General features: G+C 38.4%; 1 protein-coding gene across 4 annotated transcripts in view; it reads right to left on the bottom strand.

Annotated features, from left to right (window-relative positions):
- Window positions 1-432: 432 nt before the first annotated feature.
- hip1 (huntingtin interacting protein 1) overlaps window positions 433-27,276 on the bottom strand; it is a 66,610-nt gene continuing 39,766 nt past the window's right edge. For all 4 annotated transcript variants that reach the window (XM_004911728.3, XM_004911729.3, XM_002933547.5 and 1 more), the window contains exons 13-31: window positions 26,666-26,763; window positions 25,660-25,732; window positions 25,119-25,302; window positions 23,350-23,438; window positions 20,504-20,620; window positions 19,322-19,423; window positions 18,380-18,512; window positions 18,087-18,173; window positions 16,056-16,145; window positions 14,430-14,566; window positions 9,067-9,177; window positions 7,892-7,950; window positions 7,072-7,165; window positions 6,541-6,641; window positions 6,055-6,160; window positions 4,485-4,608; window positions 4,272-4,333; window positions 3,629-3,737; window positions 433-2,784 (exon numbers count right to left, since the gene is read on the bottom strand). In XM_004911728.3, the coding sequence (XP_004911785.1) occupies window positions 2,774-2,784; window positions 3,629-3,737; window positions 4,272-4,333; window positions 4,485-4,608; window positions 6,055-6,160; window positions 6,541-6,641; window positions 7,072-7,165; window positions 7,892-7,950; window positions 9,067-9,177; window positions 14,430-14,566; window positions 16,056-16,145; window positions 18,087-18,173; window positions 18,380-18,512; window positions 19,322-19,423; window positions 20,504-20,620; window positions 23,350-23,438; window positions 25,119-25,302; window positions 25,660-25,732; window positions 26,666-26,763 (1,887 nt within the window). In that variant the 3' untranslated portion in view covers window positions 433-2,773. The remainder of the gene's footprint in view (window positions 2,785-3,628; window positions 3,738-4,271; window positions 4,334-4,484; window positions 4,609-6,054; window positions 6,161-6,540; window positions 6,642-7,071; window positions 7,166-7,891; window positions 7,951-9,066; window positions 9,178-14,429; window positions 14,567-16,055; window positions 16,146-18,086; window positions 18,174-18,379; window positions 18,513-19,321; window positions 19,424-20,503; window positions 20,621-23,349; window positions 23,439-25,118; window positions 25,303-25,659; window positions 25,733-26,665; window positions 26,764-27,276) is intronic.

The raw sequence follows: 27,276 nt of genomic DNA, 5'->3' as shown, positions 1-27,276 counted from the left end.
GCACTAGAAACTATATACTGTACTAAACTGCAAGGGGGCCTGCATATAATGTGAACTGTTCATATCTAGAACAAATCTATGCAACTGTGGTATGAGGAGGATTTGCCCTTGCTGTAAAGAGCAAATATCCTGCCCTTTGGTGTTTGGAAGCATCTGCCTTGGCTGAAACCTTAAAGGATACCTTAAAGCTTGGGCAAAGATGGTGGCATGGGGCTCTGCTACAATATGCCTTGAGCCAGGGTGTTTATTTAAAGAAGAGGTAAGAATAGTCATTTGGGCACAACACCCAGTGATTCTGACTTTAGTTCTCCTTTTACTGTAATTCCTAGCATCCTCACAAGCTGAAAATGCAAAACACAGGGAAAGTTATGAGGCTACCAGTTTTCTTTTACCCAAATATAACCATAAAAATAATCAAGAAAGACAACAACAAAAAAGTAACAGGTTTATTCATGTAAATTTAACCCTGACATCTACTGGTGTCACAATACCCCACATGTGATGCAGATACAAAGCACCAAACATTATATGCATCCTGCTAATCTCACAGTGTTCTCCGTCAAATTAACACCAAATGAAACGTTTAGCTACTCCCTGTGGTGGCTGAAGGACTCACGGTAAAATTAATTTGGAAACTGACTGAAAAGCACCAACAGAATGCAGCAGATTTCCTCATCTACATATTGCAAAAGTTCATAACATGGTATGGCGCATGGACATGAGTTCTTCTTTACCAATCATGTGTATGAGGGATGTCCAGCCAGTGGCCCTTCAGCTTTTGAATTACAAGTCCCACTAACATCTGAGAGCCAACATGCTTGAAGCATAATCCACAAAGTTAGGGCCACTGCTTGCATGTCCCAGCTGCAGTCAGCAAACACAACTCAACATGAGATCTTCATGTATAATTGTAGTACTTTCTGGGAAAATGTGGCCTGACTGCATCTCATCCTAACAGCATTATTGCAGATTTAGTTACATATTATTTGAATCTTTCAAATATCTTTCTTTCGATCATTGGGTGGTTTCCTCATTATACAGCAAATCTCACAGCAATATGTTTAATGGGTGTGTTAATGGGCAGCACCAATACAATAAAGATTAAGCTTTTTATTTATAAACAGTGATCCTATTACAGCACTACATGGCCAAAATTAGCCAGATACCTGCCTGACCAAAATCTTCTTCTAAAACCAAAGGTATTAATATGAAGATGTTCTTCCCTTTGCTGCTATAACAGCCTCTGCTCTTTTGGGCTTTCCATGTGATGTGATGTGCATTGTTGGTAGAATTTCCACTCAGTCACAAAAAACATTAGAGAAGGTGAGCACTGTGATCACATATGGCTTGCAGCTGGCATTACAGTTCAGTTGGGTTGATGTCAGTGATCTCAATAAACAATTCTTTATGGACTCAATTTGTAAGGACATTATTGTGCTAAAACAGAAAAAAAAAATTGGAAGCCACAAAAAAGAATTGTCAACAATGTCATTGTGAGCTGCAGCTTTAAGGTCTGCTTTCAATGGAATCAGCAGCCTGACCCATAGAATAGCAAACGGCTCAAGATCATTATTCAGCCTCTTCCAAACTACTATACCATTGGGAAAACTGATTTAGACAGGTAGGACCTGTCAAACCCAGACTTGTGTGTCTGTCAGATGCTAAAGCATGATCCATGACTCCAGAGATGGATTTCAGGTGCTCCAGAGTCCAGTAGCTACAATCTTGACACCACACCAGGCAAGAATTTTTAGGTATGTGAAAGTTAATCCTGTGTGTCACTGAGCTGATCACCCACTGAAAAACTTAAGATTCTGAAGAAAGGAAATCTGGAACCCCATAGTGATTTTGACTAAAGACTTGACATTTTTATGCACTACATGCATTAATACTTGGTGGCCCTGTGGTCTAACACTTGATGACAGAGTAGGTCACTGAGCTCTTTAGTACAACACATTCTGTTAGCAGCTGGAGATGTGAAGCTGTCTGCAGTGTTAGAAAGGAGAGACTCTTGAATAGAAATTAACACTAATTCCAAGGGATGTATGTATATTTTTGGCCATATAGTAGGTAGATGATGGCATTGTGCATCTTTGATCTGTGATATTTGCTCCCAGTAAAGACATCTTGGGAATGATTACAATATTTCATTTATACATAGTAAATATATTTCACACATTTGAATTTCTACTTAGTCCACCAAACTTAACATAACATTGTCAAATTATTGCTTTGCATGTTTGACAGCTAATTGATATGCAAACCATCAGTGCTTAAAAAAGTTGTTCTGCATACCCCTGGTCTTACATAAGCTGAAATTCTTTCAATGCCTTTTTTTGGGTAAATATTGCGCCTAGGCATTCTGTAATCAATGAATCCCAGAGTCTGAAACAAATTACAACATTCAGATGCCAAAGAGGCAGCAAAATTCTGAAAAATTAGTTTTCTGTCCTGCTGTATGATGTTAAATGCTAAACAAAAGTATACATTAAGAAATTGAATATTTCCTTTTTTTTTTCTTCCAAGTACATTGAAGGTGAGAAGTGTTGAGCATAGCGACTATGATAAAGATTCCATCTTCCTGGCTCCTTCTTCTTCCATGCTGGGCCTTCACTCCTGCTGTCCATTGACACTGTGATCTGTCAGGAATACCCAGTGCCAGCGAGCTCTGACTATGTTGGAGAGGTTCTATACTGAATAGACATGTGCTTTGCAAGTCTGAGTTCGACTCCGTATGTGCAATTGTTATTGCAAGAGGATGCGTCAGTGAAGGTTATTCTGCAGCTACAGATTAAAAATGCAAACAGCAAATTATAATAATAACAAAATTCCAGATGAAACACATCAAAATAAGAAATTATGCAAACCAAAAAGTTCTTTAACCATATAAAACACTATGCGCACATGGCTTTTACAAATATTACGGAATCTAGAGTTTATTTTTAATGGTCTGTTAATTAGTATTAAGAAGTATATTATCTCAAAATAAATACTGTTTTCTGGTGTATGGATGTTTGTCTTAAAGATGTATGGCGTAAGCATTGGAGAACTAGAGCAACAGCGAGCAAGTGGGTTGCCTGTACCACATATTGGTGCTCGAGTTTAAGGAATACACATATACATTTTTGGCTGGACCATAAAAAGTAGGCAGATCTAATGAAGGCCATTACTGAACAGCTTTTCACCGATTATGTATGTAAAGGACATAAACATCAAGTTTGGAACCTCAAAAGAGACTGTATTATGGTTGTAATATATGCTTTTATGTGTCACTTTCTGACATTTCAATCTAAATTTAACATTATTGTGTATTATAAAGATATCTAAAATATATATGTATATTGTAAAAGTGTATATGATTTATCATGATTGTATCCAGCAACTGGCTATATTATATAAATGGAAATGGAAAATCAAAGTCATACTTCCAAATGTTAACTGTCCCAATTCCTCTGTGGTTCCCCAACATTAAGTAACATTTTGTTATTTTTATGCTTGAGAGACACCAGAGGAAGTTGAGATACTGGAAGAATGATTTTGATTTGTAAAACTGCACTATGTCTTTCTACACAAACATTGTGGGAGTTTTTATTTGATAAGACTTATACACACCAGTTTCTTAACTTACCATCTCCCCAGCCTTCAGAAACCCCAGCTAAATCATAATGCTTTTTCCGTAGCTCCCCCAGCTTCTCTCGCTCCTTTTGAAGTTCATTTTCCAATTCCAGAACACGCACCTGACAACAAAACAAGAATGACTATAAGATAATGAGAAATCATGCATCATGCAAAGTACTATCTTCTAAAGCCACCTAATCTGCCAGTTCTTGTAAGCAGTGTAATTGGCTATCACTTTCCAAAACTATTACCATCAGTGGCCACCTACACACCTACACCAAAGAAAAAGTAAAGCCATATACTTTTTTATTGAGATTACACTTATTAGACATAAACTACATTAATAGCAAGACATGCAAAAAAAGGATCAAAGCTAACAATACACCTAATGTATTGGATTTTCAGGCTTGGCCTTCGAATCAGTTTCCCAGTGCTCTGCAGTAAATCCTGCAAAGAAATTCCCACTAGTTCTAAAGTACAAAAGATTTATCTGTGCATAATGGGGAATAGAATGTTCATTTATTGGGCTTGCAATGTATTTAGAGTGGCACACAGAGAATACAGTCAATGTTAATCTGTAAGTATCCATGGCAAGGTAATCACAAGAGCAGAAAAGCTACATTAATTAAGTTAAATCCAGATGCTGCCACTACCTGAGAATCCATCTCCTTTCTTTTAATCTGTGTCAGAGTCATGCTGGAGAAATCCATAGTGTCTGTGGAAGGGAAGGAGAAACTAGTTAGAAGAAAGTGTATTTGCTCCAAGATGCAGTATTGTGAGTGCGCAAAAAGCTATATTTAGTTACTATAGGAAGAGGATTATTAAAATGGACTTATGGCCATCATTAGAAAGGGGATACAACTTGCCTTTTTCCTCAATCTGGGACATAACACACTTTGTAGAAGCCACAACTCCGGCTGCATTTTGATTCACAACTTTGGAGGCCTGCTGGAGCCTAGAAAGGTTTGCATTGTCCTTCTCAGCTTTTACCTGGAGACAACAGTGATTTTACAAAAATGAAATCTATTGGTGACATAATTTGCCACTTCTAAATAGCTCTGAACCACATTTGTTGAAATCCTCTGTAACATTCTTAACAAGGAGTCTTGCTCTGTAACTCTGAAAGAATCTGAAAAGAATAACTAGAACCAAATGCTGGTCCAATAAAGATTATAGGGCTCTTTTATATCTACAGAGGCAGTGAGCAACTTGTACTTTCCCTGCAGTGAGCTGTGTCTAAAACCACTTTCATTTAAAGTACTTGTGTCCAAATATACTGTGTGCACTTCAGTACAGTTTGGTGTCAATCAGTCCTTCCTGCCTTCCCTTTTGAATTGAGCTTTGCTGCATTTATTTATGCATGGCTCTGTGCAAACCCTAAAGTTGCAATTACCTCCTGACTAGGCAGTAGCTTCAGGGTTCCCTCAGCACCCTTCGTCAATAGCTACACCTAAAGATTCAGACATCATTTGCATGCCGAACACTGTAAATGACGTGAGCACTGGAACTCACACCAGACTACAACACTGTGTCTGCTATACACAAAAGCACACAAGCAGTTGCATCTATGTTGACTAATTAGACTGGACACATCACATCTGTGTCTGATTCAATGACCACATTGTGCCCACTGCGATGCATGAAAAAAAACACGCCAATTGTGTCCAAAATTGCACTGCATCAAGTAAGTAAAAGTGCCCTTTTGCACCTTATGATGTTATTCTCCCTGCACGGAAGAAAGAGCATCACAGCTATAACCATGTTCTTCCAAATCACTCCTGCATTTAATTAATTTTGTAACATGGAAAATAACTGGTTAGCGGCCTTTTAGTGTACTGGAACCAGGTAGCAGTTTTTAAAGAGGAACAAGTAAAATGGTCTTTGAGCTAAAGCTGGCCACACACGTAACGATTTTCGATCTTTCATGCGACCATGGGTCGCACAAAAGATCGTTCCAACCCTCCACTGACATTCAGGGCTGAATCGTCAGATATGGAGGTAGAAACAATAGGATTTCTACCTCCTTTTGTCGATTCAGCCCTGAAGGCAGATTTTGCTTAGGCATCTTCAATATCAGCAGCATTCTCTGAAGCACCGAAAATCGTATGAAAAAAGGTTTTGTACGATATTATCGGTGGGTGTATGGCCGGCTTAATGCTCAGGGTTTTCCAAATGTTTCTCAAAGAACAGATCTTGAGCATTTGTCTGTAAATTCTTCTTATTTTTGACAGTGGACTGAATTTTTAAAGCAGACATTTTGATAGAAATTTGCTGATATCTGAAATGCAACTTATTGGCTTAGAAATTAACTTCCTTCTACATCCTTCCTGGTGACTACTCTGGGCAAAGCCACACCAATTGAATGTATGTGGATTTCTACCCCTGTATCCTGTGGTAAAGTCATAGGAATTTGTCATTTGGTCTTATCAGCTATACCTTGGATGCTGCCACCAACTGAGCTGTGCTTGCTGCAATTTCATGGGAACACACAATGAGGTCTTCAAACTTCCCCTGACCTTGGACCACAAGGTCTGCTGCATCCCTGTAAAGCGCAAAGGATGAAGAATACAAAAGAAGAGTCAAAGAGTTCTGATTAGACTGAGGTTATATATAAATATTTTTTTTTGTAACTTAAATTTTTATTGATTTTATATAACAACAAAGAAAAGGAAGAGAAAGGGGAAAGGGAAAGAGGCATTCCTGGTTCAAGCATTGAGGTCATATTTTTTTTAAGGTGGGCCCTCTTTTTTAAGATGACATGCACTGTGTATCAGTAAAGTTAAAATAAATAAACAAGGTCCTAGTTTATTATCCCACGTGTGCAAAAACCCATAGATACTAGTCACTCTGATTTGTTGGTTGCAATGTGGTATATGTAGATGGGTTGAGCTGAGTGTATGCATGGGAAGCAGAATTACTTACACCATAACAGTGGCTCCCCAGCCAACAGCTTTTGATGCTGAGATCAACCCTTCTGTCCATCGAGAATTCCTGGCATAAAATTCCTTTTGAGATGCTGCACCCTGCAGGACAATCAGTTAATTATTGTTAATTTATAAAATGGGTTCTTGTTAAGCTAATTAGCCTCTTAAGTTTAGAATCTGGAGTTGGCATAAAATGTACTCCAATTAGGAAGGGAAACACAACATTTAGCCTCTATTGTAATACCGTATATAAATGATATCATGACAGCATATCATTGCAAATTTTCTATTCTGCATTGGCACTTCTTTCACAAGACTATTTCTATCATGATCATTATAATTTAAAATTAATCTTTTCAACCAGTAATTGAGAATAAGTTTTTGAGCTTGGATGTTCTAAATTCTGTTATTTCTTACACAACAGCAATAACAACCACTGCTAAATCTTTTTTCCCACCAATTTGATCTAGAAAACAAGGTTGAGTTTTTTCCCCCACTAATTTGGTCCTGATTACAAGGTTGAGCTTACCCTTCCACTCTCAACAATCTCTTTCTGTAGGTCTTTTGATGCCAATATTAAAGCCTGTATCCCCTGCATTAGGTCTGTGCATGATCCCAGGATCCTGCAGGAAAAAAAAAATTAGTAATAAACTTGTGTAACAAAACCAAATCCTATCATATTGTTGGTCTACACTAAAACAGCTAAAAATCAAAAAAGGTGTGGCTCATATCACTGTAGTGCAATAACATATATATGGGTTGATTCACAAAAGTGCAATAAGCAGAAAAAAACGCACAATTCGCTAAAGTATTATCGCGTGCGTTAAGTCGCATATCGCATGCGCTAAATAACGCATGATCGCAAGGCGTTCATTTTAACGCATTGCGTTAATTCTCGTGCAGAAATAATACTAACGCATGATTCACAAACACTTAGACACGCTAAATATCGCATTATTCATGAGCTTTTGGCAACACAATATGGACTTTACAGTGTGATTTACTCAAGTATGTGTTGGCCCTAGAGTGATGCAGCCTCCAGTTTGCAGAGACATGGTCATTTTCAGAACAGTAGTTTTCCGAAAATAATGGCGTGTATGGTTAATATGGCGTGCGTTGACAATTTGTGCGCGCTGCGTTAATTAGCGCGTGTTGCGTCAAATACCGCACGAAAATAGTCTTTGCGACATAAATAACGTAAACAGCATCGCGTCTAAATTGGCAAGTATCCTTTTAGTGAATCATGCGTTAAGACGCAATAAAATTTTTAACGCATAAATAGCACTCGTTCTAACGCACCTTAGTGAATCAACCCTATACACTTTATCAAACGTCCACAATGTTCTTACCGCTCATTGACTTGTAACTTTACTCCAGTATCATCAGTTCGGGATTTATTTAACATTTCCTGTAAAAAAATAATTTTTTGTTGTATTTATAAGCAGTCCAAAACACAATCAAGCCCCTGGTATAGCAGCACTATGTTAGAGCAGAGGCTGCTACATGATAACATAGGAGCTGGGATACAGGGTGCCCAGACTGCAGGGATCCCCTTCCTCTATAGATAGAAAAAAATCCCCCCTACCTCGACGGGAGCTGGTGGGGATACAAGTTGAGGGCGCAGGCAGAGGAATGGTTTTGCTGTGCATGCTACAACTTGGGGTGGCCAAGTACATTATAGTTACCCACTGCACTAGACTATGACTAAGTGCAATTTAGGCCTGAAATGTGTAGGGAAAATGGAAATGCTTTTCATTTTAATGTAACTTCCAATAAAGATTTTTACTTTTATATTTTTGCCCCTTGTGGAATCCATGAGTGCCTGGATGCCCCCTTTTCTATGTTGTAGGTCTAGGGCTGGTATATTTGGGCTACCTATTTGACTTGGGAAGTGCATTTACTTGTGACAACTTTTCTTGGGTATCTGAAGCACTGAAGGTTAACCCTTAATTTGGTTGTATCAATAATGTTAAATAATATGTGAACTTTACTAAGCGCCAAAACAGCTAAAAATCCGAATCTGACAATTCGCCAGGTAAAACTTGCCGTGATCATGTAGAAGTCAATGGCAGATGTCCCTTCCCTTCCCTGGAGGATCTTTCTTTTGCCTTGAAACTTTATAGGTTTCATATTTTTTACGCTGTTTTTTTGCAACTATTTTGCAATTTTCATTTTTCATGCAACAAGTTAGCAACTTTTCTGTCACTATTCCAGTGCTGTCTTTGACTAAACTTGGAAACAAGTTTAGTCGAATTTTAAAATAAAAAAAAGAGAAATGTTGAAGAGTTTTATTAAATCCGCCTTTATGTGTGTCATTAGTCTTATGGAGATTTACTTAATGGAGGATGGAGGTTTACTTAATTAAGAAAGATTGCCCTTTACGATGAAAAGCTTTTAGGGGAGAGACAACTCAAAGAACAGACTGATTATCACCGTCCTGTGACCACTGAACTGTTAATATAAATGTGAAAGAAAGGAAACATTGTAAAGCAATTTAATATCTATGTGGATTTGTATATCTTACCTCAATCCTAGTGGCAGCTGTTTCTACTGCTGCTGCAGTGGCTGCCATCTCTTTCTCTACCAGATCCCCCAGTTCCTCTTCTCTGATATCCAGTGTGGGAGGTCGCAGCTCCTACAAAAAATATAACCATTCATTAGTCATTAGATTCTGTCCCTTAGTGCACTCTCCTCTCCACCCATGTTTCAAAGCTACCACATTCAAGGATATACCAAGGAACCATGAAACCCTTTTGACATTAAAACAAGATGGCATTGCACTATAAATAATAATTTATACACTATATACTTTTCAGTTAATTCTGTACAGTGCTTCATATTAATATGAATGACCATCATGCAAATAAGTAAGGATGTGCAGTACACCCTGTGCCAACATATTTCATTAAGCAAAATAAAAACCTTGTAATAAATGTATATATAAAACATAACCTGAAGTCTAAATATTGCTAATTTATCTACAGGGGAAAAGCCTGGAATTTTAATTTAGTGGTAAAGCAGAAAATCCTAGAGGACAATGGAGAGAAATGTAATAAAGATCAACCATAAAATATGATGAGAATTGGGGCAGCACTTCAGAGGGTTTACTGTAATTAGAGCAGCATTATTTATACAGAAGCGAGTCCAACTGGCACTTTATATGAAAGTTAATTTTGTTTCCTGCAGCTCTCAAACCAAACTCTGCGGGAAAGTGCAAAACAATTTTCCTGGTGCAGAATTTAGTAGTGAATCTCTTATTTAAGTGCACATCCATGGGGCTGATTTACTAACCCACGAATTCGATCCGCATTGGAAAAATTCTGATTGGAAAACGAACATTTTGCGACTTTTTCGTATTTTTTGTGATTTTTTCGGCGCCTTTACGACTTTTCGGAAATTATCGCTACTTTTTCGTTACCAATACGATTTGCGTGAAAAAACGCGAGTTTTTCGTAGCCATTCCGAAAGTTGCGATTTTTTCGTAGCGTTAAAACTTGCGCGAAAAGTTGCGCTTTTTTCGTAGCGTTAAAACTTAAAAGGCGCGATGTTTTGCGCAAGTTTTAACACTACGAAAAAATCACAACTTTTTGCGCAAGTTTTAACGCTACGAAAAAATCGCAACTTTCGGAATGGCTACGGAAAACTCGCGTTTTTCCGCAAAAATCGTATTGGTAACGAAAAAGTCGCGATAATTTTCCGAAAAAATCGCAAAATACCGATCATTACGAAAAAAACGCAATCGGACACATTCGGCCCGTTCGTGAGTAAGTAAATGGGCCCCCATGTGTAAAACAAACTCAATCAGTTATGGTGCAATGCAGCCACTCTGGGGAGATTACCTACTCACGAGATATAGGAGGTATATTTGCTAAACATAACACATTTTGTGCTCTGAAATAAGAGATTCACTCTCTTAAAGAGAGTTTGTTCTCCTTGTCTGCATGGGTTTCTTCCATCTACTGCTCTATCCTCCCAAGCTCCAAAAATATATATAGTAGTCAACTGGCTCCTGGTGTAACTAATGTGTGATGTATAAATACAAACTGGATTCCAAAAAAGTTGGGACACTAAACAAATTGTGAATAAAAACTGAACGCAATGATGTGGAGGTGCCAACTTCTAATATTTTATTCAGAATAGAACATAAATCACGGAACAAAAGTTTAAACTGAGAAAATGTACCATTTTAAGGGAAAAATATGTTGATTCAGAATTTCATGGTGTCAACAAATCCCAAAAAAGTTGGGACAAGTAGCAATAAGAGGCTGGAAAAAGTAAATTTGAGCATAACGAAGAGCTGGAAGACCAAATAACGCTAATTAGGTCAATTGGCAACATGATTGGGTATAAAAAGAGCTTCTCAGAGTGGCAGTGTCTCTCAGAAGCCAAGATGGGTAGAGGATCACCAATTCCCACAATGTTGCGCAGAAAGATAGTGGAGCAATATCAGAAATGTGTTACCCAGCGAAAAAATGCAAAGATTTTGCATCTATCATCATCAACTGTGCATAACATCATCCGAAGATTCAGAGAATCTGGAACAAGGGTAAGGGTCAAGGCCGTAAAACCATACTGGATGCCCGTGATCTCCGGGCCCTTAAACGACACTGCACAACAAACAGGAATGCTACTGTAAAGGAAATCACAGAATGGGCTCAGGAATACTTCCAGAAACCATTGTCAGTGAACACAATACACCGTGCCATCCGCCGTTGCCAGCTGAAACTCTACAGTGCAAAGAAGAAGCCATTTCTAAGCAAGATCCACAAGCTCAGGCGTTTTCACTGGGCCAGGGATCATTTAAAATGGAGTGTGGCAAAATGGAAGACTGTTCTGTGGTCAGACGAGTCACGATTCAAAGTTCTTTTTGGAAATCTGGGACGCCATGTCATCCGGACCAAAGAGGACAAGGACAACCCAAGTTGTTATCAACGCTCAGTTCAGAAGCCTGCATCTCTGATGGTATGGGGTTGCATGAGTGCGTGTGGCATGGGCAGCTTGCATGTCTGGAAAGGCAGCATCAACGCAGAAAAATATATTCAGGTTCTAGAACAACATATGCTCCCATCCAGATGTCATCTCTTTCAGGGAAGACCCTGCATTTTTCAACAAGATAATGCCAGACCACATTCTGCATCAATCACAACATCATGGCTGCGTAGGAGAAGGATCCGGGTACTGAAATGGCCAGTCTGCAGTCCAGATCTTTCACCTATAGAGAACATTTGGCGCATCTTAAAGAGGAAGGTGCGACAAAGAAGGCCCAAGACGATTGAACAGTTAGAGGCCTGTATTAGACAAGAATGGGAGAGCATTCCTATTCCTAAATTTGCGTAACTGGTCTCCTCGGTCCCCAGACGTCTGTTGAGTGTTGTAAGAAGAAGGGGAGATGCCACACAGTGGTGAAAATGGCCTTGTCCCAACTTTTTTGGGATTTGTTGACACCATGAAATTCTGAATCAACATATTTTTCCCTTAAAATGGTACATTTTCTCAGTTTAAACTTTTGTTCCGTGATTTATGTTCTATTCTGAATAAAATATGAGAAGCTGGCACCTCCACATCATTGCATTCAGTTTTTATTCACAATTTGTTTAGTGTCCCAACTTTTTTGGAATCCGGGTTGTAGAACAGGAACCTTAAACTGTAAGCTTCACTGTGGCAGAGAAAGCTGTGAATGATGAAAAAAATCTGTAAAATATGTGCAATATAAATTATATAATAATCCTTGTGCCGCATGTAGAATTCACATGTGGTGATCAGTAGCTGTTTAGCTGAAAACATTTTTTTTTCATTTCACGTGTGACAAGCCTTATGCACAAGTATCATTTCTTTTCCAGGAAACAATGAGACTTATTTTAACATTTAAATTAGCCAACTGCTAATGTATCCATTTTAAACTCATTTATGAGTACCAAATCGCTAACAACTGCAGCATGACAATACCTAGTCCACGACTTTCTGTTTTTAAACAAATTCACTAATGAAGCAAGAGGATGTCCAAAAAATTTGAAAGAGTCCAGGTTGAGAGTGGCAAGTTAGGGTTGGGTGCATGTTGACTTTCTGTCTGTATGAGGCACTGTGCTTACACACAAAACAAGTGCATGCACACTTGCTATTTTACATCAGCCAATCAAGGAACAGAGGCATGCGTTTTACTACTTCACTTCTTGTTACAGTTGGCGCTGTACTATTTCTTGTCAGGTGATCTCTGACTATCACAAAATGGAGGCTCCAGGGAAAAGATGTAAAAGGGCAATATTAACTGATATATACAGTATATTTCAGTTTTGTAAGATTTGTTAATAGGTCACTTATTATAATATAAATTACATGTTGATTAAGTATTCATATGTACACTTGCCACAATATATGCACTGCAAATTTACCAATGAATGTTTGGGTATTTCCTAAATTTTATTCCATTCAATTAATTTGTGATTATTCAGTGAGATTGTAGCAAGAGAAAGAATAAAGTTTAAAATGTTCCACTGAAGTGATGTGTGGGTAACAAGCTGTACTATTCCTTCTGTGCATAACTCTGCAGGGATACACTAAGGTACATGCAGAGCTGTTCAAATAGCCCGTTCTGACTAATTCTTTCATTTATGCCATTCATCAATTCAGAGACCTCCACCTACCTAAAGGTGACCCATAATCATTTTGCTAAAGGTCACCTGGGAAATCTGGGCTTTTGTCATATTTTATAATGTTTTGGACTAATGTTATGCTACACTATAACAGAATCTGAATGCAAAAGACCTTATAAATATGAAAAATAAATGAGAAGAAATACAGAATGCTTCAAGTTGCTTACTTTGAAAGAACATTTTGTACGTTTCATGAAAATGAAGCCGCAAAAGCAATTTCTGTTTGCAGTTTGCAATTTTCTCGTTACAAATTTGCACAGTGGGGGAGGTTTACAATTGTCATGAATGTATGCTAAATGTAGGGTGTTAAGCAAAATGGTACATGACTGTTCATATAATGAACACAGTATATTCCTTCTGCTCTAGCACTGAGCATGGATATACCATCTTTATAAGTGTGACCAATTTTTAGCTTCCCCTAAATCAACAGTCAAGTATAAAGGATATATAAGGGGTGCTAAACATTTGAGGCATCACTGGGGCAAGTGGACCGTTAGGCTAATGGCAGATGGGTATTTCAGCTCCAGCAGAGAAAAGCTGATCTGCTGCCTTCTGCTTCCTGAATGTGTGTGTGCACTAACAGGCACATGATTAGTTTGTAAGCGCACACCACAGATTTCAGAGCAAAAATGAACCAAAATTTGCTGTGTGAGTTCACTCACAGGCTGATCCCCTGCCTGTTAGCATGTATGCATTCAGCAAGCAGCTAAAACAACCCATCTGCCATTAGCGATACAGCATGTACCCATGATTAAGGGTGGTACCACCAGAAACATATAAGGTATTGAGGCTCTGATGTTTTTAAGCTGTGCAAATAAAAATACTATTTTTTATTGGAAGATTGGCTGCTGTCCATTTTTACTTTGTTCAGGCAGGCTGCAAGTGCAAGGCCACACTGTGTTTCGATGCTCCAAGAGAAAGCCCAAGCACCTCTCACATACTTGCCTTTTATTAATAACTAGCAAAATATAAAGATATGCACGTTTTATCCATTTTCACATAACAAGGCAATGGAAGCAGCCCTAGCACATGATAGTGAGATTTGTTTTAAAATTCAGAGAGACTTGCAATGCTGTTTTGAATCCCATTCCAGGCCTGGTGCCCTTACCGTGTACTCTATGATCAGTTGCTATACTGTACGGCACTGTGCTTGTGGCATGTTGTGCATCGGCAAAATCACAAGGTAGATAGGATTATGTTTTCGTTAGCAGAAGATTAACATCATTAATGGTATTACCTGAGCAATCTCACTTATATTTTTCAGTGCTGCAGTTACCCTACTGCAGTGAACACTTCCCTCTGTCTCATTTTTTTGGAGGCTGGAGAGGTAACTAAGAGCTTCTGTACCACATGTCCTGCAGCCGTCATTCAACCCTGAAGAGAAATAGACTCAATTATAAACAAAAGTGCAATCAATTTTCTACAGCAATACCATTGGATGTCAGCAAAACTACAAGTAATTTGCCTTTCAGAGGAGTAAAACAAATGATTAGTTTATGTGCAGACAGATGGTGCTGCTTAAGAACAATGGCACATAAGTTTGCCGCCTGCAATTTATGCCCAAAAATACCCTTCCATAGGTAAGCACTGGAATCACCAAAAGCATGTCCGCAAAATGACATAATCATGAGAAAATATTCACTAAAAAATGCCCTGTGGGATATTGCATTAAAAGGGGTGTTTCCCTTTCAGGTTAACTTTTAGCAGGGTCGGACTGGGGGGTGAAGGTGCTAACGGGGCTTAATCTTTCATTTCTTATAGCTTTTGAGTTATTTGCCTTCCTCTTCTGACTCATTCCAGCTTTCAAATGGGGTCACTGACCCCAGCAGCCAAAAACACTTGCTTTCTGAGGCTACAATTGTATTGTTATTGTTACATTCTATTTGCGCCCTTCTCTATTTATATTCCTGTCTCTCTTTCAAACCACTGCCTGGCTGCTAGGTTAAATTGGACCCTAGCAACCAGTTTGCTGAAATTCCAAACTGGAGAGTTGCTGAACAAAAAGCTAAATAACTAAAAACTCACAAATAAAAACTGAAAACCAATTGCAAATTGTTCCAGAATAGCAGTCTCTACATCACACTAAAAGTTAATTAAAGCTGAACAACCTCATTAAAAGACAAACAAAGGTTTAAAGGCAAAGACAAGCAGAAAAAGTAACCAATTGGGGGCCCAAAAGCAGGCCCAGAGTGTAGATTCTTGAAAATGCCTCTGCTGCCAAATCCTCATTTTGTTCCTGGCATATATGACCTCATAGGGGGATCTGACTGCAACATCTGGTCCTCAATGACTTCTATTAATTTCTTTTACTGAAATAAAGTGGTCTTATATGTGTGAAATCTAAGAATTGTTCTTCCTGTGTACTATCAGCTAGGTTGGAGAGCCCCAAAAAAATCACTTTTAGACCCCAATGTAAAATGTTTGTGGCAGGAACATTTAATAATATATAAGAGCTAACTGCTTTTGCTGCTTCTTTGTAAAACAGAACAGGGAGCACCATGACAGTCAAACCCATAATGTGCCATAATATTTAGAACACAAAACCCTAGCACTTCAGTTGATGCATTTTGTTCGAAGAACAGGCAATACTTATAGCATGACAGATGTACACATAGCCAGCACATACCTTTCTGATAAAAAATAAGACAACATAATAAGCATGCTGAGAGGTAAAGATAAAGACAAAGAGAAAGCATCTGCCCTGGGCTTCTACCCTCAGAGAAGTCCCTTTGGTGGCCACATGAATTATTTCATCCTGTAAACCAGGTTGCTCTTATTTGCAGGCTGTTGTTTAACTACATTTTGCAAAGATTCTCCAGCAGCCACCCAAAAAATCTGCATTCAGCTCTTTTACTTTACTCACTGTCAGATGTCGGTGTCAAAGCTCCCTGAAGAATGACTTCACTTATTCGATGTGCAAACTGGACAAGAGGTGGAAGCAACAGGGTAATATCTGCAGGGTGGCAAAGAGAAATCAGAGAAAGATGGTTTCATTGTTTTAACATTTGTAAGTACACTTACAAAAATGATGTCACAGTATTGGGCAATTTCTTTATACATTTGCCTCTGTAACATACAGTAAGTTGGAGTGGACATAGTAGGAGTTTCAGCAATGCAAAGCGCCATATACCAAACACAGAGGGTTCTAACTGGTGTAAATCAAACAATGACGATAATTCTTCAAGCGTAATGTGTGTTGCCATTAAGGCCCTTGTTAGTCTTATTGCTTTCTCCATTACTTTCTGACCTGTAAGCCCATAGTCACCAGCAGCCATACCAAGCAGATGACAGTCTAGAGGAGTGGTATACATAAAATGCAAAGCATATTTTTTGGAAGTTAGCCAAACCTACAATATATTGATGGGGATTTTATAGTCCAGCCAGCATTGATCAGCCCCAGCACCTATAATGATAGTGAGATTGTTTTTTTTCTGTCTCTCAGTCTCTCCTTGTACTTCTGTACAGTTGCATTCAGACCCAGACTAAGGTAGAAGTAGTAGCCACCCTTAACACATCTTCATCTCAGAGACTTTTTTTTTAATCATTTACAAAATATCCCCCGTAGCACGCATTATTCACATGTTTACATTAATATTATAAATATTAAATATTAGAAGCTAAGTGCTGGATTGTCACAGGTAAAACCAATGTACTGTTGAGCCAGTTCAGGTAAAGAGATACAGCAGTTTTTATGGAGCTATGAAGCCAAACATAAAAAAGCACTTTTTAATTCATATTTACATCTGGTATTTACGTTTGGTTATAGGAAATTCTTTGACTTTTAGTATCACCTCTAGAGATTCTATATTGGTCTTTTGATCTACGCTGCACTTGCAAGTGTTTACTGGATACACACAGCATGGCTAGGTCAAAAGATTTCTATGGATCTCCAACTCCTAAGCCATCAGCAGGCCTGGAATGGGATTCAAAACAAACTCTGGCATTTCAACTACACAAAGGCCCAAACAGCCTCCAAGGGCCCAAAAAATAGTGGCTGTCTATGGCATCTTAAAACAGCCCCTCTGGCATTTGCCAGAATCCACAGATTGCCAGTCTGGGCCTGAAGGGCACAAATGAAAAAAATACCTTTAATAAATGCAATACTTTCGCGCAACTGCACTTGGGGGGCTAAACTACCCCTTATGTATTTTCTCCACCAGCAGGTATTGGTTGAACCTGCCCCATATGTGCACATTTTGCAAGGAGGGGAAAACACCTGTCAATGGTTACAGGGGGCTAATGTAGAAATAATACGCTAGTATGCTTTTTTTGTCTGCAATCGATGTGTGTTGGTGGAAAATACCTAGTGGGCCATAGCTTATACTGTAGTTCTACAGCTCTTTTGGGACTAACTGCCAGCATCCTGTCAATAAGATTCTAGACACTGGAATATAGTAACTGTGCAACAGTGTAGTTCACTTATTTTCTTCTGCTGTCTACCATATAAGTCAGGGACTCCACTTCATTGCTCAGCTTCAGCTAACTACAAGTTTCAGCATCTTCTACGAGTTGGAAGCTAGACCTGTAGTTAAACAGAACTGGGGTATTGTATGCTGCTTCTGTCCTAGGCCAGGGGTCCCCAACCTTTCTTACTCGTGAGCCACAGTCAAATGTAAAAAGACATGGAGAGCAACACAAGCACCATAAAAGTTCATGGAGGTGCCAAATAAGGGCTAAGATTGGCTATTAGGCAGCCTCTATGCACACTATCAGCTTACAGGAGGCTTTATTTGGTAGAAAATCTTGCTTTTATTCAACCAAAACTTGCCACCAAGTCAGGAACTCAAAAATAACTACCTGGTTTGGGTACACTGAGAGCAACATCCAAGGGGTTGGTGAGCAACATGTTGCCCCATAACCACTGCTCTAGGCTTTATTATCTGCTTTTATATACCTGAAGGGTTTGCCATGTGAGCTTTCCAGGCTTCCTCCATTTTCTCTGTACTTTGTACTGCTGCAAGGGCCCTTGTGATAAGAAAATCTAAATTAAAAAGAATTAAAATATGGAGAGTAATATTTTAGCAAACATTATTACGAACTCACAGCACATCAAATACAGTAAGGGCAGTTGCTTTGTACAGATAACAGGTTAGTGCCTGTTATCTGTACACCACATGCAGAGGAGCAACATGGCATCAGAATTATCATTATTAATATGTGTTTACTAGACTAGTGAGGCATCCTTACCTGTAGATATCATTCCACTTGAATAGTGAGGCTCATCCAGTTGTCTAAGCGATTCCTGAATAATGAACTCAGCTTCCTGCAGTACACGATCAATAACACTCTCCTTTAGCTCCATAATCCTTATCTGACCCTCCTGTAAGGCAGACAAGGACATACAGTATATATAAAAATAACCACTACTCTAATATTGAATAGAAAATATACCTTATACATTTAAGCACTTTTTAAATCTAAGCACTGCACAGGCATTTTGCTTACCTTTCTCTTGGCATCCCAAGCATCCTTAATGCAGATTCTTATTCACCAACAAAGTATTTTGCTTTACTGCATATGCATGATGACCAATAGTCAAAGTGGTTAAGATTTAAATGCAAGAACATTTTTTTCCATAGGCCAGAGTAGTCTTCTCTGAAAAGAAGCACTGACCCAAGGAAAAAAGGGCCAGACAGAATTGTAGAGAGCACTTGCAAGTTAGGAGGAAGGCTGAGTGCCTGCCCCTGCCCCTCATGAACACAGCACTGCCAAATGCAAGCAACACTGTACTGATGGGGGCCAACGTAGGTCCCTGTGCTCCAAAACAGATGGCAGAGACCTGCAGCAATTCATCTATGCTGGAAGGCAAATTGCATAATGCAAAAATAGCAGATTGCACCCATATTTTACACTTTGCACTTTGTAAATGACCTCTAATCAATTGCGAAGAGCTAGAAATGTAATCTGATTACTAAGTACACATGTGATCATGATATACAGCCTACATTTGTGTGTTCCTTTACTACGTGCATCTTTATTATACATCTCCTTGTCTGACTTCTCAGGCCTATATGTTGTCCAGCTTATCAAAATAAATATGTGAATGTATTCAGATGCACACAATAATCAATCAATAAATAATCAATCTGTCTTTACTGAAGAATTTTTAAAAGCTCGATAATGCCTTACTTGCTTAGAGGCTTCTATGCTTGCTTTTAGAAGGTGGATTTCTTGTTTGTTGGACTCCAATGCCCCTTGCAGCTGATCCATCTCTTTTATTTGCTCATGTGCCTATGAGGATAAGAACCTGGTATAAGTCATCACATAAAGAGAAGAAGATTCTGTAACTTTAGCTTTTACAACCAAAGCACGCCATGTTCTTTAAATATCTTCTTGTAAAAATACATAGGTAAAGAAAATATACCTATTTCTGTGAAAGGTCTACAACTAGGCAAAGCATTACTTCCTTTGATATCTGAACTTTGGCTCATGAGAAGATGCCGCCGTACTGCTGATCCCTGATGGTGCCTTTACGATAGGCACCCCCATGTATTTATGATCACAGTTATTTTGTAGAAGCGTGTATAAAGTGTGTGATATTTTCATGAAAAAGCATTTTAAGTTTAACTTATTTACAAGAAACTATTCCCAGTGCTTCTGTGAACAGAAATGTGAAGAGAACTTAAGGTGAAATCGATTCAGGGTCTTTTTGACCCACCCGCTACTTGTAAGACACAGGGTTCTTTCTTCTGATGGCTGTGCTGCCATCTTATGCTTTCCTAGGCAATGCCTGCACTGCCATGGATGAGTGCACACCCAGCTTTTGAAAATGTACCTTAACCCTACAAAAATCTCCTCTTGCTAAAATGTATAAATAGTGCAGAGGAGAGTGGGTGCGCGGCAGGCAAAATCTAAAGCCTCAGATTTCCTCCACTCATCCACCATTGTGCTTCAACAACCAGATTTTTAAAGTCTGTTTTATTTATATACTGATATCCGTTATATTGATAACTTTTTAAAAAATTGTTTGTCTTTCACATTACTCCTGGTGCCAACGAAGTTTAGAATGTATGGTCCCTACATTTATATAACAAACATTAGACTAGAACTCCATGGCATCACAAACAAAGTTATTCTTTTTGTCTGAAGCAAGAAACATTAGCAAAGGGGAAAATAGGATAATTTTAGGAATTAGATTGGATCTCCAGTACTGTTTACATTTAAAAATACAAAGATAGCCCAGGCCCATAACAAGATGAATAGATCAGAATGTGCAGAGATTATAGTCAGAGCCTTCAGAGTGCCCAATGCTTAGCTCTCCTTCCTGGCTCTGGAGTAGTAAAGTGTGATGTATCAGTTATACATGCTCACCTTCCTCTGCGTGTGTTCATTCACTCTCTGGTAGGAATCTTCTAGCTCTTTTTTAGAACGTTCTGTGTCAACAAGGGCTTCACGAGCAACGGACACTTGTTTTGTTACTTCAGCATTCTAGAAGCAAAAGAAAACATCCTGGATTACAAGAAGTGGTGTGGTACACCACAATGCTCACAGCATGAATGAGCACATAATATAGCACTGAATACATGACCATTGTAAAATATATTCCTGTGTCTCTGCTTACAGTTAGCGTTTTTTTAGGGCTATACAGTACACTTCTATATGCAGGCCTGGATGTGTGGCGAGGCCACAAAGGCCCGGGCCTAGGGCGGCACAAATTTTCAAATTTTGCCGCGGCGAGGGGACCTCTCCCCACTGCTCCGTATTAATGTTGGCGTTGCGCGCATTGGGGTGTTCACGCATGCGCGCGCGGCGGGTGGGGGGGGGGAGTGGTAGGAGGATGCAGAATGGGCAGCCTTGGGGTGCCCCCAATAGAAATCCGGCACTGTCTATATGTAAGGTTACATATGCGGATGGTTAATATACACACATAATTTTTATTAAAGGAGAAGGGAAGCTACTGAGGCATTTTATTGCAAACAGATAAGTCGAAATAGTGCAAGCTAGAACACTATATTTATTTTGCAGAATGCTTAACCATAACAGCCCTAGAATCTTCCTCTGTTTGTTTAATATTGCAACTGTCATATTAGCTTGGTCTGACTTCACTTTTGTTGTGCTCTGGGCTCAGATTACAGCAAATAGGGGAGGAGGAGAAGGGAGGGGCAGAAAGGAGCAATCTAAGCAGGCTTGTGCTGTGCCCTGTAGGATTTTTCTAAGAGAAGGAAGATCAAGTGTACAGAATTGAAAGAAATGTGGTGTTTCTTTTCACTGAGCAGCAGTTTAGGGCTGTATTTACATAGACTAAAGCTTGGTTGGTTTTTACATTTCCTTCTCCTTTAACTGCTTCTTTTTATTGACCTTTGATGTTTCAACAAAACAGTAATATTCAGAGATAGCCTAGTCAGTACACTCAGTTCTGTGTTGATTATATCTAATTTTGATTAACTTTAACTGAAACTTTGGGCCCCATACATGTAAAAGCTGAAAGGCAGTTTGGAATAAAATTACCATATTTTCAATGCAAATGTGACTGTATATGGTATACTTAACTGCAAAAGAACAACAAAAGCTAATTGCGGATTGGCTACTTAAGATTGCTGGATCAGGGAAAAATCTGACTATGTTACCACATAAACATGTAATTTATTCTTGCCCTTTTTTAGCAAGAAAGTGTTTCAAAGTCATCTGTGCTCTGCACCTCACACTAGATTTTTGAGCAGCAGGGCAGGTACAAGACAATCTGTAATTATTGCTGGCATCATGCTGAGGGGCTGCTTTTCATCAGCAGGGACTGGGCATACTGATGATAAATGTCCTGCAATGGCCCAATCAAAGCCCTGGTGTTAAACCAATTGTAAATCTGTGGCAATACTTGAAAATTAGGGTGAAAAAACATCATCTGACTAACATAGAGCAATCAGTAGCAAATCGCCCTGGAAGAATTATCCAAAATTATTATATCACACCTTAATAAAGTGGGCAAATCTGGTACATACTTAATCCAAAAGACTTAAACTAGCATTGATCACCCCAAAAAAAAAAAAAAACGAAATTTTAACCCCACTGTCCTATTAATTCTCATAGGAATTGAGGGTGATTTAGAAGGAGTGAGTGTCAAACATGGCAAATACTACATATCAGCCAAAAAAGTAGATAAGATTTAAAGGGGTGGGTTACCTATCTGCTAACTTTTAGTATGTTATAGAATGACCTATTTTACACAACTTTTGTAATTGGGCTTCATTATTTATTTGTTATAGTTTTTTAATTATTTGCCTTCTTTCGCAACTCTTTGCAGTTTTTAAAAATGGGGGTCACTGGCCCCAGCAGCCAGAAAACTATTGCTCTCTATTGCTAGTTTTATTGTTATTGTTACTTTTTGTAACTTTCTTTTCTATTCAGGCCCTCTCCTATTCTTATATAACAGTCTCACATCCAAACTACTCCCTGGTTGCTAAGGTAACTTGAACCCTAGCGACAAAATAACTGCTGAAACTCCAAACTATAGAGCTCCTGAATTAAAAATGAACTAAACTAACTAAAAAACTAAAACACTACTCTCTACATCATATTAAAAGTTAACTCAAAGTTGAACAACCCCTTTAACTTTTATTAAGTGAATTTAAATTTCACCTAAGGACAATAAAAATTACTCTGTTACTACTACTGACTATAGGTCTAATGACCAAGAAAATCAGGTGGCAAATGGCAGTTAACTTACACTACTTGTAGCTGTTGAAAGAAGTGTGTGGCTGCGTGAAACTCAACCAAATACAGGCCAAGCCACCCAGGAGAGAATTCCCAATTCAGTTAACCATAGATCTGCCTCCCCCCTTCACAGCCTAATGTCCATTCTGTGTCTGTGCCTGCTATCAACGGTTACCTTGGCCAAAAGGGCAGTCCCTGTGCTACTGAAGCATCAATAATGAAGTGAAATCACACATTACAGTCAATTCTACAGTCTGTCTCTACATAAGCTCCATTCTCTATTTCCTACATAAGCCTGACAGAATGTGCTCCTGTCAAAAACAGGTTATATTTCAGAGTAGAATTATTTTCAGTGCTTTCAAATATAAATGAACATAATTCTAGTGTAGGAGAATCAGATAAATCACCATGGGCCACAATATCTTTATAGCACATAGATAAAGCAAATTTTCATTTGTCAGTCCTAGGCTACTATATGTGCATGTGCAGATCAGTGCAATACAAAGTACCTTCCTCAGGAGGTCTGCGTGGCTGTGCACGAGTTCAGCATATTTCTCCTTCAGCTTTGTGTAGCGCTGCTCATTAGCAACAGACTTTCCTGTAATAAACAAGAAGAGGATATTTTCAACCATCAGTTAATATCCACTCACTTGCAGCTCTTCTCCACCACTTAAAATTATTTTATTACGTTTATTGCAGTTTTAACAGTGTATTAGAAAACATTACTTATTGCCATGCTTCACCACTGCAATTTAAATTATTTACTTCTAAGGGCCCTAGATGCCCGAAATGGGGACACTTAATAAACAAAACTAAACAGCAGTTATTCTGCCTTAGTTTGTGATTTACTAATCTGGCACAGAAGCCCCAGAGGGGCTTCATAAGATGCCATAGACAGTCACTGTTTAGTGGACTGGTGGGGGGCTGTTTGGGCCTCTGTGTACTTGAAATGCCAGGGCCTATTTAGAATCCCAGTCCAGACCTGATGACCTCTATAACCCTACCCCCCACCAGATGCCCCTACATACTCTTATCTTGTATCCTGTGCTTGTGACACCTGAGCCTACTGCCTTTACAACCCCACTGGAAAAAAGAAGTAATAGCCAGCCTCAAAACAATGAAATCTACAGCATCTATGTAAGACCACTAGGGTCTGTTGTTTCCTCACAAGGTATTAATTGGAGATTACACTGCAAGGTATTTAAGATATGAGCCAGATAGTACAAACATTCAACACCATAAAGAAGAAACATTCTACAACATAACAAATAGCATTAGATTTTAGATAACTTATAAACAAATAAAGCATAATATTGTTAAACAGTAACATAAGTAATAATTTGCAGTGATTCCCACTGTCATTGGTCTGTTCCTACTAACACCAGACCAATTTGTATAAATGCAGTAAGCATTTGCTTGAAGTACTGTTAGTAACCCCCAAAGAGAACCAGTGCCATAACCCGCAGCTAATGAACAACCATTTGCCCAGCATTAGTAAGGAGACCACAACCACATACAGGTTTCAGAACTTAGAATTTAATCTTTTCTGATAACTTTGTCTGACTGTCACAAACATAAGAGTGCAACCTCTTGACCAGTATGACCAGTGGGTTAAGTTGAAGTTATAAATATAAATTGCATTCATCTATCTCAAGGTAACTACCCCACTAAGATTGTCTTTTATACTTAAAAATAACCCAGCTTTCCTTTAAAAGTACCTTGCATTTGTGTAGATGCAAATTTATTTAGTAACCCCCGACCATTAATGTACAGTGACCAAACAGTTATTTATTTTCATAAATCTAACAACATTAAACTAGTAACACCAAGTTAACTGTTGATTGTTTGCTAAGAAATAGTGTACCTAAAAGTTCTATGTCCCCCATTTGCCCTTATAAAAGTGGCAATATGCACCTCAATATACTTTTGTTTAGCATTTACATTAGGAAATTGGAAAAGCAAAGTTACATTATCTGAACTGTTATAAAAACCACAGATATTTCTTTATTAAAACAATGGAGGTGGACGGGGTCAAGTTGGAGTTGGGGTATGTTAGGGTACAAGTTGAAAGAGCATGGGCTGGTGAAGCACATGACATAATATTTCCAGATTTTCTATATAGTACTGCTGGGAGATAAGAACTTAATAATAATAATAATTCTGCACATTGATGCACCATTATAATGCTTGGTAACAACTTAATCACCTTTATAAATGAAAAATAAATTAATAACTGTAGTTGCAGTGAATACATTCTAATCTGACAGTGGACTCTTACGTTCTATCTCAGTCAGGCTCCTTTGTGCTTTCTCTGTATCCTCTCTTCTCCTCTTCAGATCCTCCAGCTCTGTACGCAGGAATTCATTCTCATCCACAGCCTGTTCTCTCAGGTGCTTCTGCTCAGCTAATTCTGCTTCCAGCTCTTGAATTCTCCCCTTCAGGTTAGTGACCAAGCGATGGCTCTGAAACAGATATCAAAGTCCAAAAATCAATTTTTAATCCAAGACACAACTAAGCTTTAATGTATGTGCACACCTGCTTGTTTCTAAACCTTTCCTGGTTATTTCTGCTTGGTAACAACTTGTCCATTAAAGTCCATTTAACAATTAGTGGCCTTTTTTTCCCACTTCACAGCATTCTCAGGTCACAGGGTTGGCATTTGGCATATATAGAGAGTGAAAGATAAATTCCCTACCCAGAGAAAAGTTATATACTGTAGATGGTTTTCATTAATTTTTGGCCATTAGTACATAAGAAACTTATTCTTATACAAACAATGTAAAACCCTGCATCTGATCTTGTCAACCAAAATGGCTCACCTCTGATTTGAAGTTCCCAAATTCATCTCTCAGCATTGCAATTTCTTTGTACAGCTGTTCTATCAGGTGGTCTCTATGAAACACAACAGCTGGTTATGGACTGGTTCGCAGAAATTCACAAAGATCCTGCAAACACTCTACAGATATATCAATAGGAGAATTATGGAATTCATTCAGATCAGCAGAACCCATATAATTACAATAAAATCATAAGAAGGCTGCATATTTTTAATTGATGTATATTGTTGAAATTATGTTTTCTTTTCAAAAAGCTTTAGTTGTGTTTGGTTGGAGTTCTCCTTTAAATTTTACATTTGTTTATTATATGGAAAATCTCTTTTTGATATGAGCTTATTTAGTTGGGGTTGTCTGAACTATGAGAAAAAAATAAATGTAGTTCTTTTCTACCCAGATATACCTGATTCCACAGATTAAAAGGAAATTGTAACAGTCTATTACTGGGACCAGTTCCCCGTCCTCCTTAGGCTGACAGTATTATGCAACCCCTTCCTCACTTTGTTCATTGTGAAGTGATGAATTTCGAAACGTGAAGTCCTTCTGCTTTCCAGAGAATCTATGCTCCACCCATTATGGAAGGCAGAGAGACTTCACATTTCAGAATCCATTAATTACAATGGAACAAGCTGAGGGAGGGGTTGCATTGCATTGTGAGACAAAAGGGAGCGAGTAAATGGTCCCAGCAAAAATAAGCAGAGATAGGCTACCATGGTTTTTATTAGCAAACATATTTATTTCTGTAAGTTCAAATAGTATTTATTGACTATTTTTTAATAAACACAACTGACTTTAGCCAATCATAATTTGGGGTGGGGGGTTTGTCTGTGTTGCTAAAATAAACTGGACAGAAATTTGTGTATGTGTATAAATATCAGACATGTCAGCATCTAGGACTATGTGCAAAAGAGGTAGAATTTAAAAGTGTTAGTTCATTTGGAAAAAATTAATGTACTCTTTCACTATATTTTTTAAAATTTTCAATACATACTTGTCATCCCTGCGCATGCCATTCTGGTTGCTGAAGTTAAAAGGGTCGTTGCTGAAAGAACTTCCAAATATATCATCAAACGTATTTTCAGACAGACTCTGGAACGAAAACAGAAAACTGCTTGAAGGTTTTTCCATGTTAGGCATAAACATGCAAACCTACTTCCTGAGAATGAGCAGAGGCAAAGGAATCCACATGGCTAATGAAAATAGACACAAGTACAAAATCTTCCAGTTCCTCCCTAGAGCACATCAGGAAAGTCACCATCCAAATTCCTCTCTGGCTTTGAAAAATGTTGCAGCCTGCTAGGAATTAAAGTAAAGCAAATAGGTGCCCCCTTAATTACAGGAATCGTAAACTCTAAACTACCTGTATCACCCCCTGTCTTTTAGACTGTAAGCTGTTTTGTATCCTCCTTATTTGTTACAGGTGCTACAGGAGATGATGGCACTGCATAAAAAAATAATACAGAGATTTTGTTTTAGATAAAGAAAAGTTACTCCCAGGTCTGAGATCAGATAAATGAGGTGCCTGTCAAGAAATCGGTTTATTGCACAATGTGTCAATATATATGTGTTTAATTTATGACTATAATTGCACTTGGGTTAAAG

This window comes from Xenopus tropicalis, chromosome 2, assembly GCF_000004195.4.
Source record: "Xenopus tropicalis strain Nigerian chromosome 2, UCB_Xtro_10.0, whole genome shotgun sequence".
In the NCBI taxonomy this organism is placed as follows: Eukaryota; Metazoa; Chordata; class Amphibia; order Anura; family Pipidae; genus Xenopus; species Xenopus tropicalis.
This window is presented reverse-complemented; position numbering and strand designations above follow the sequence as displayed.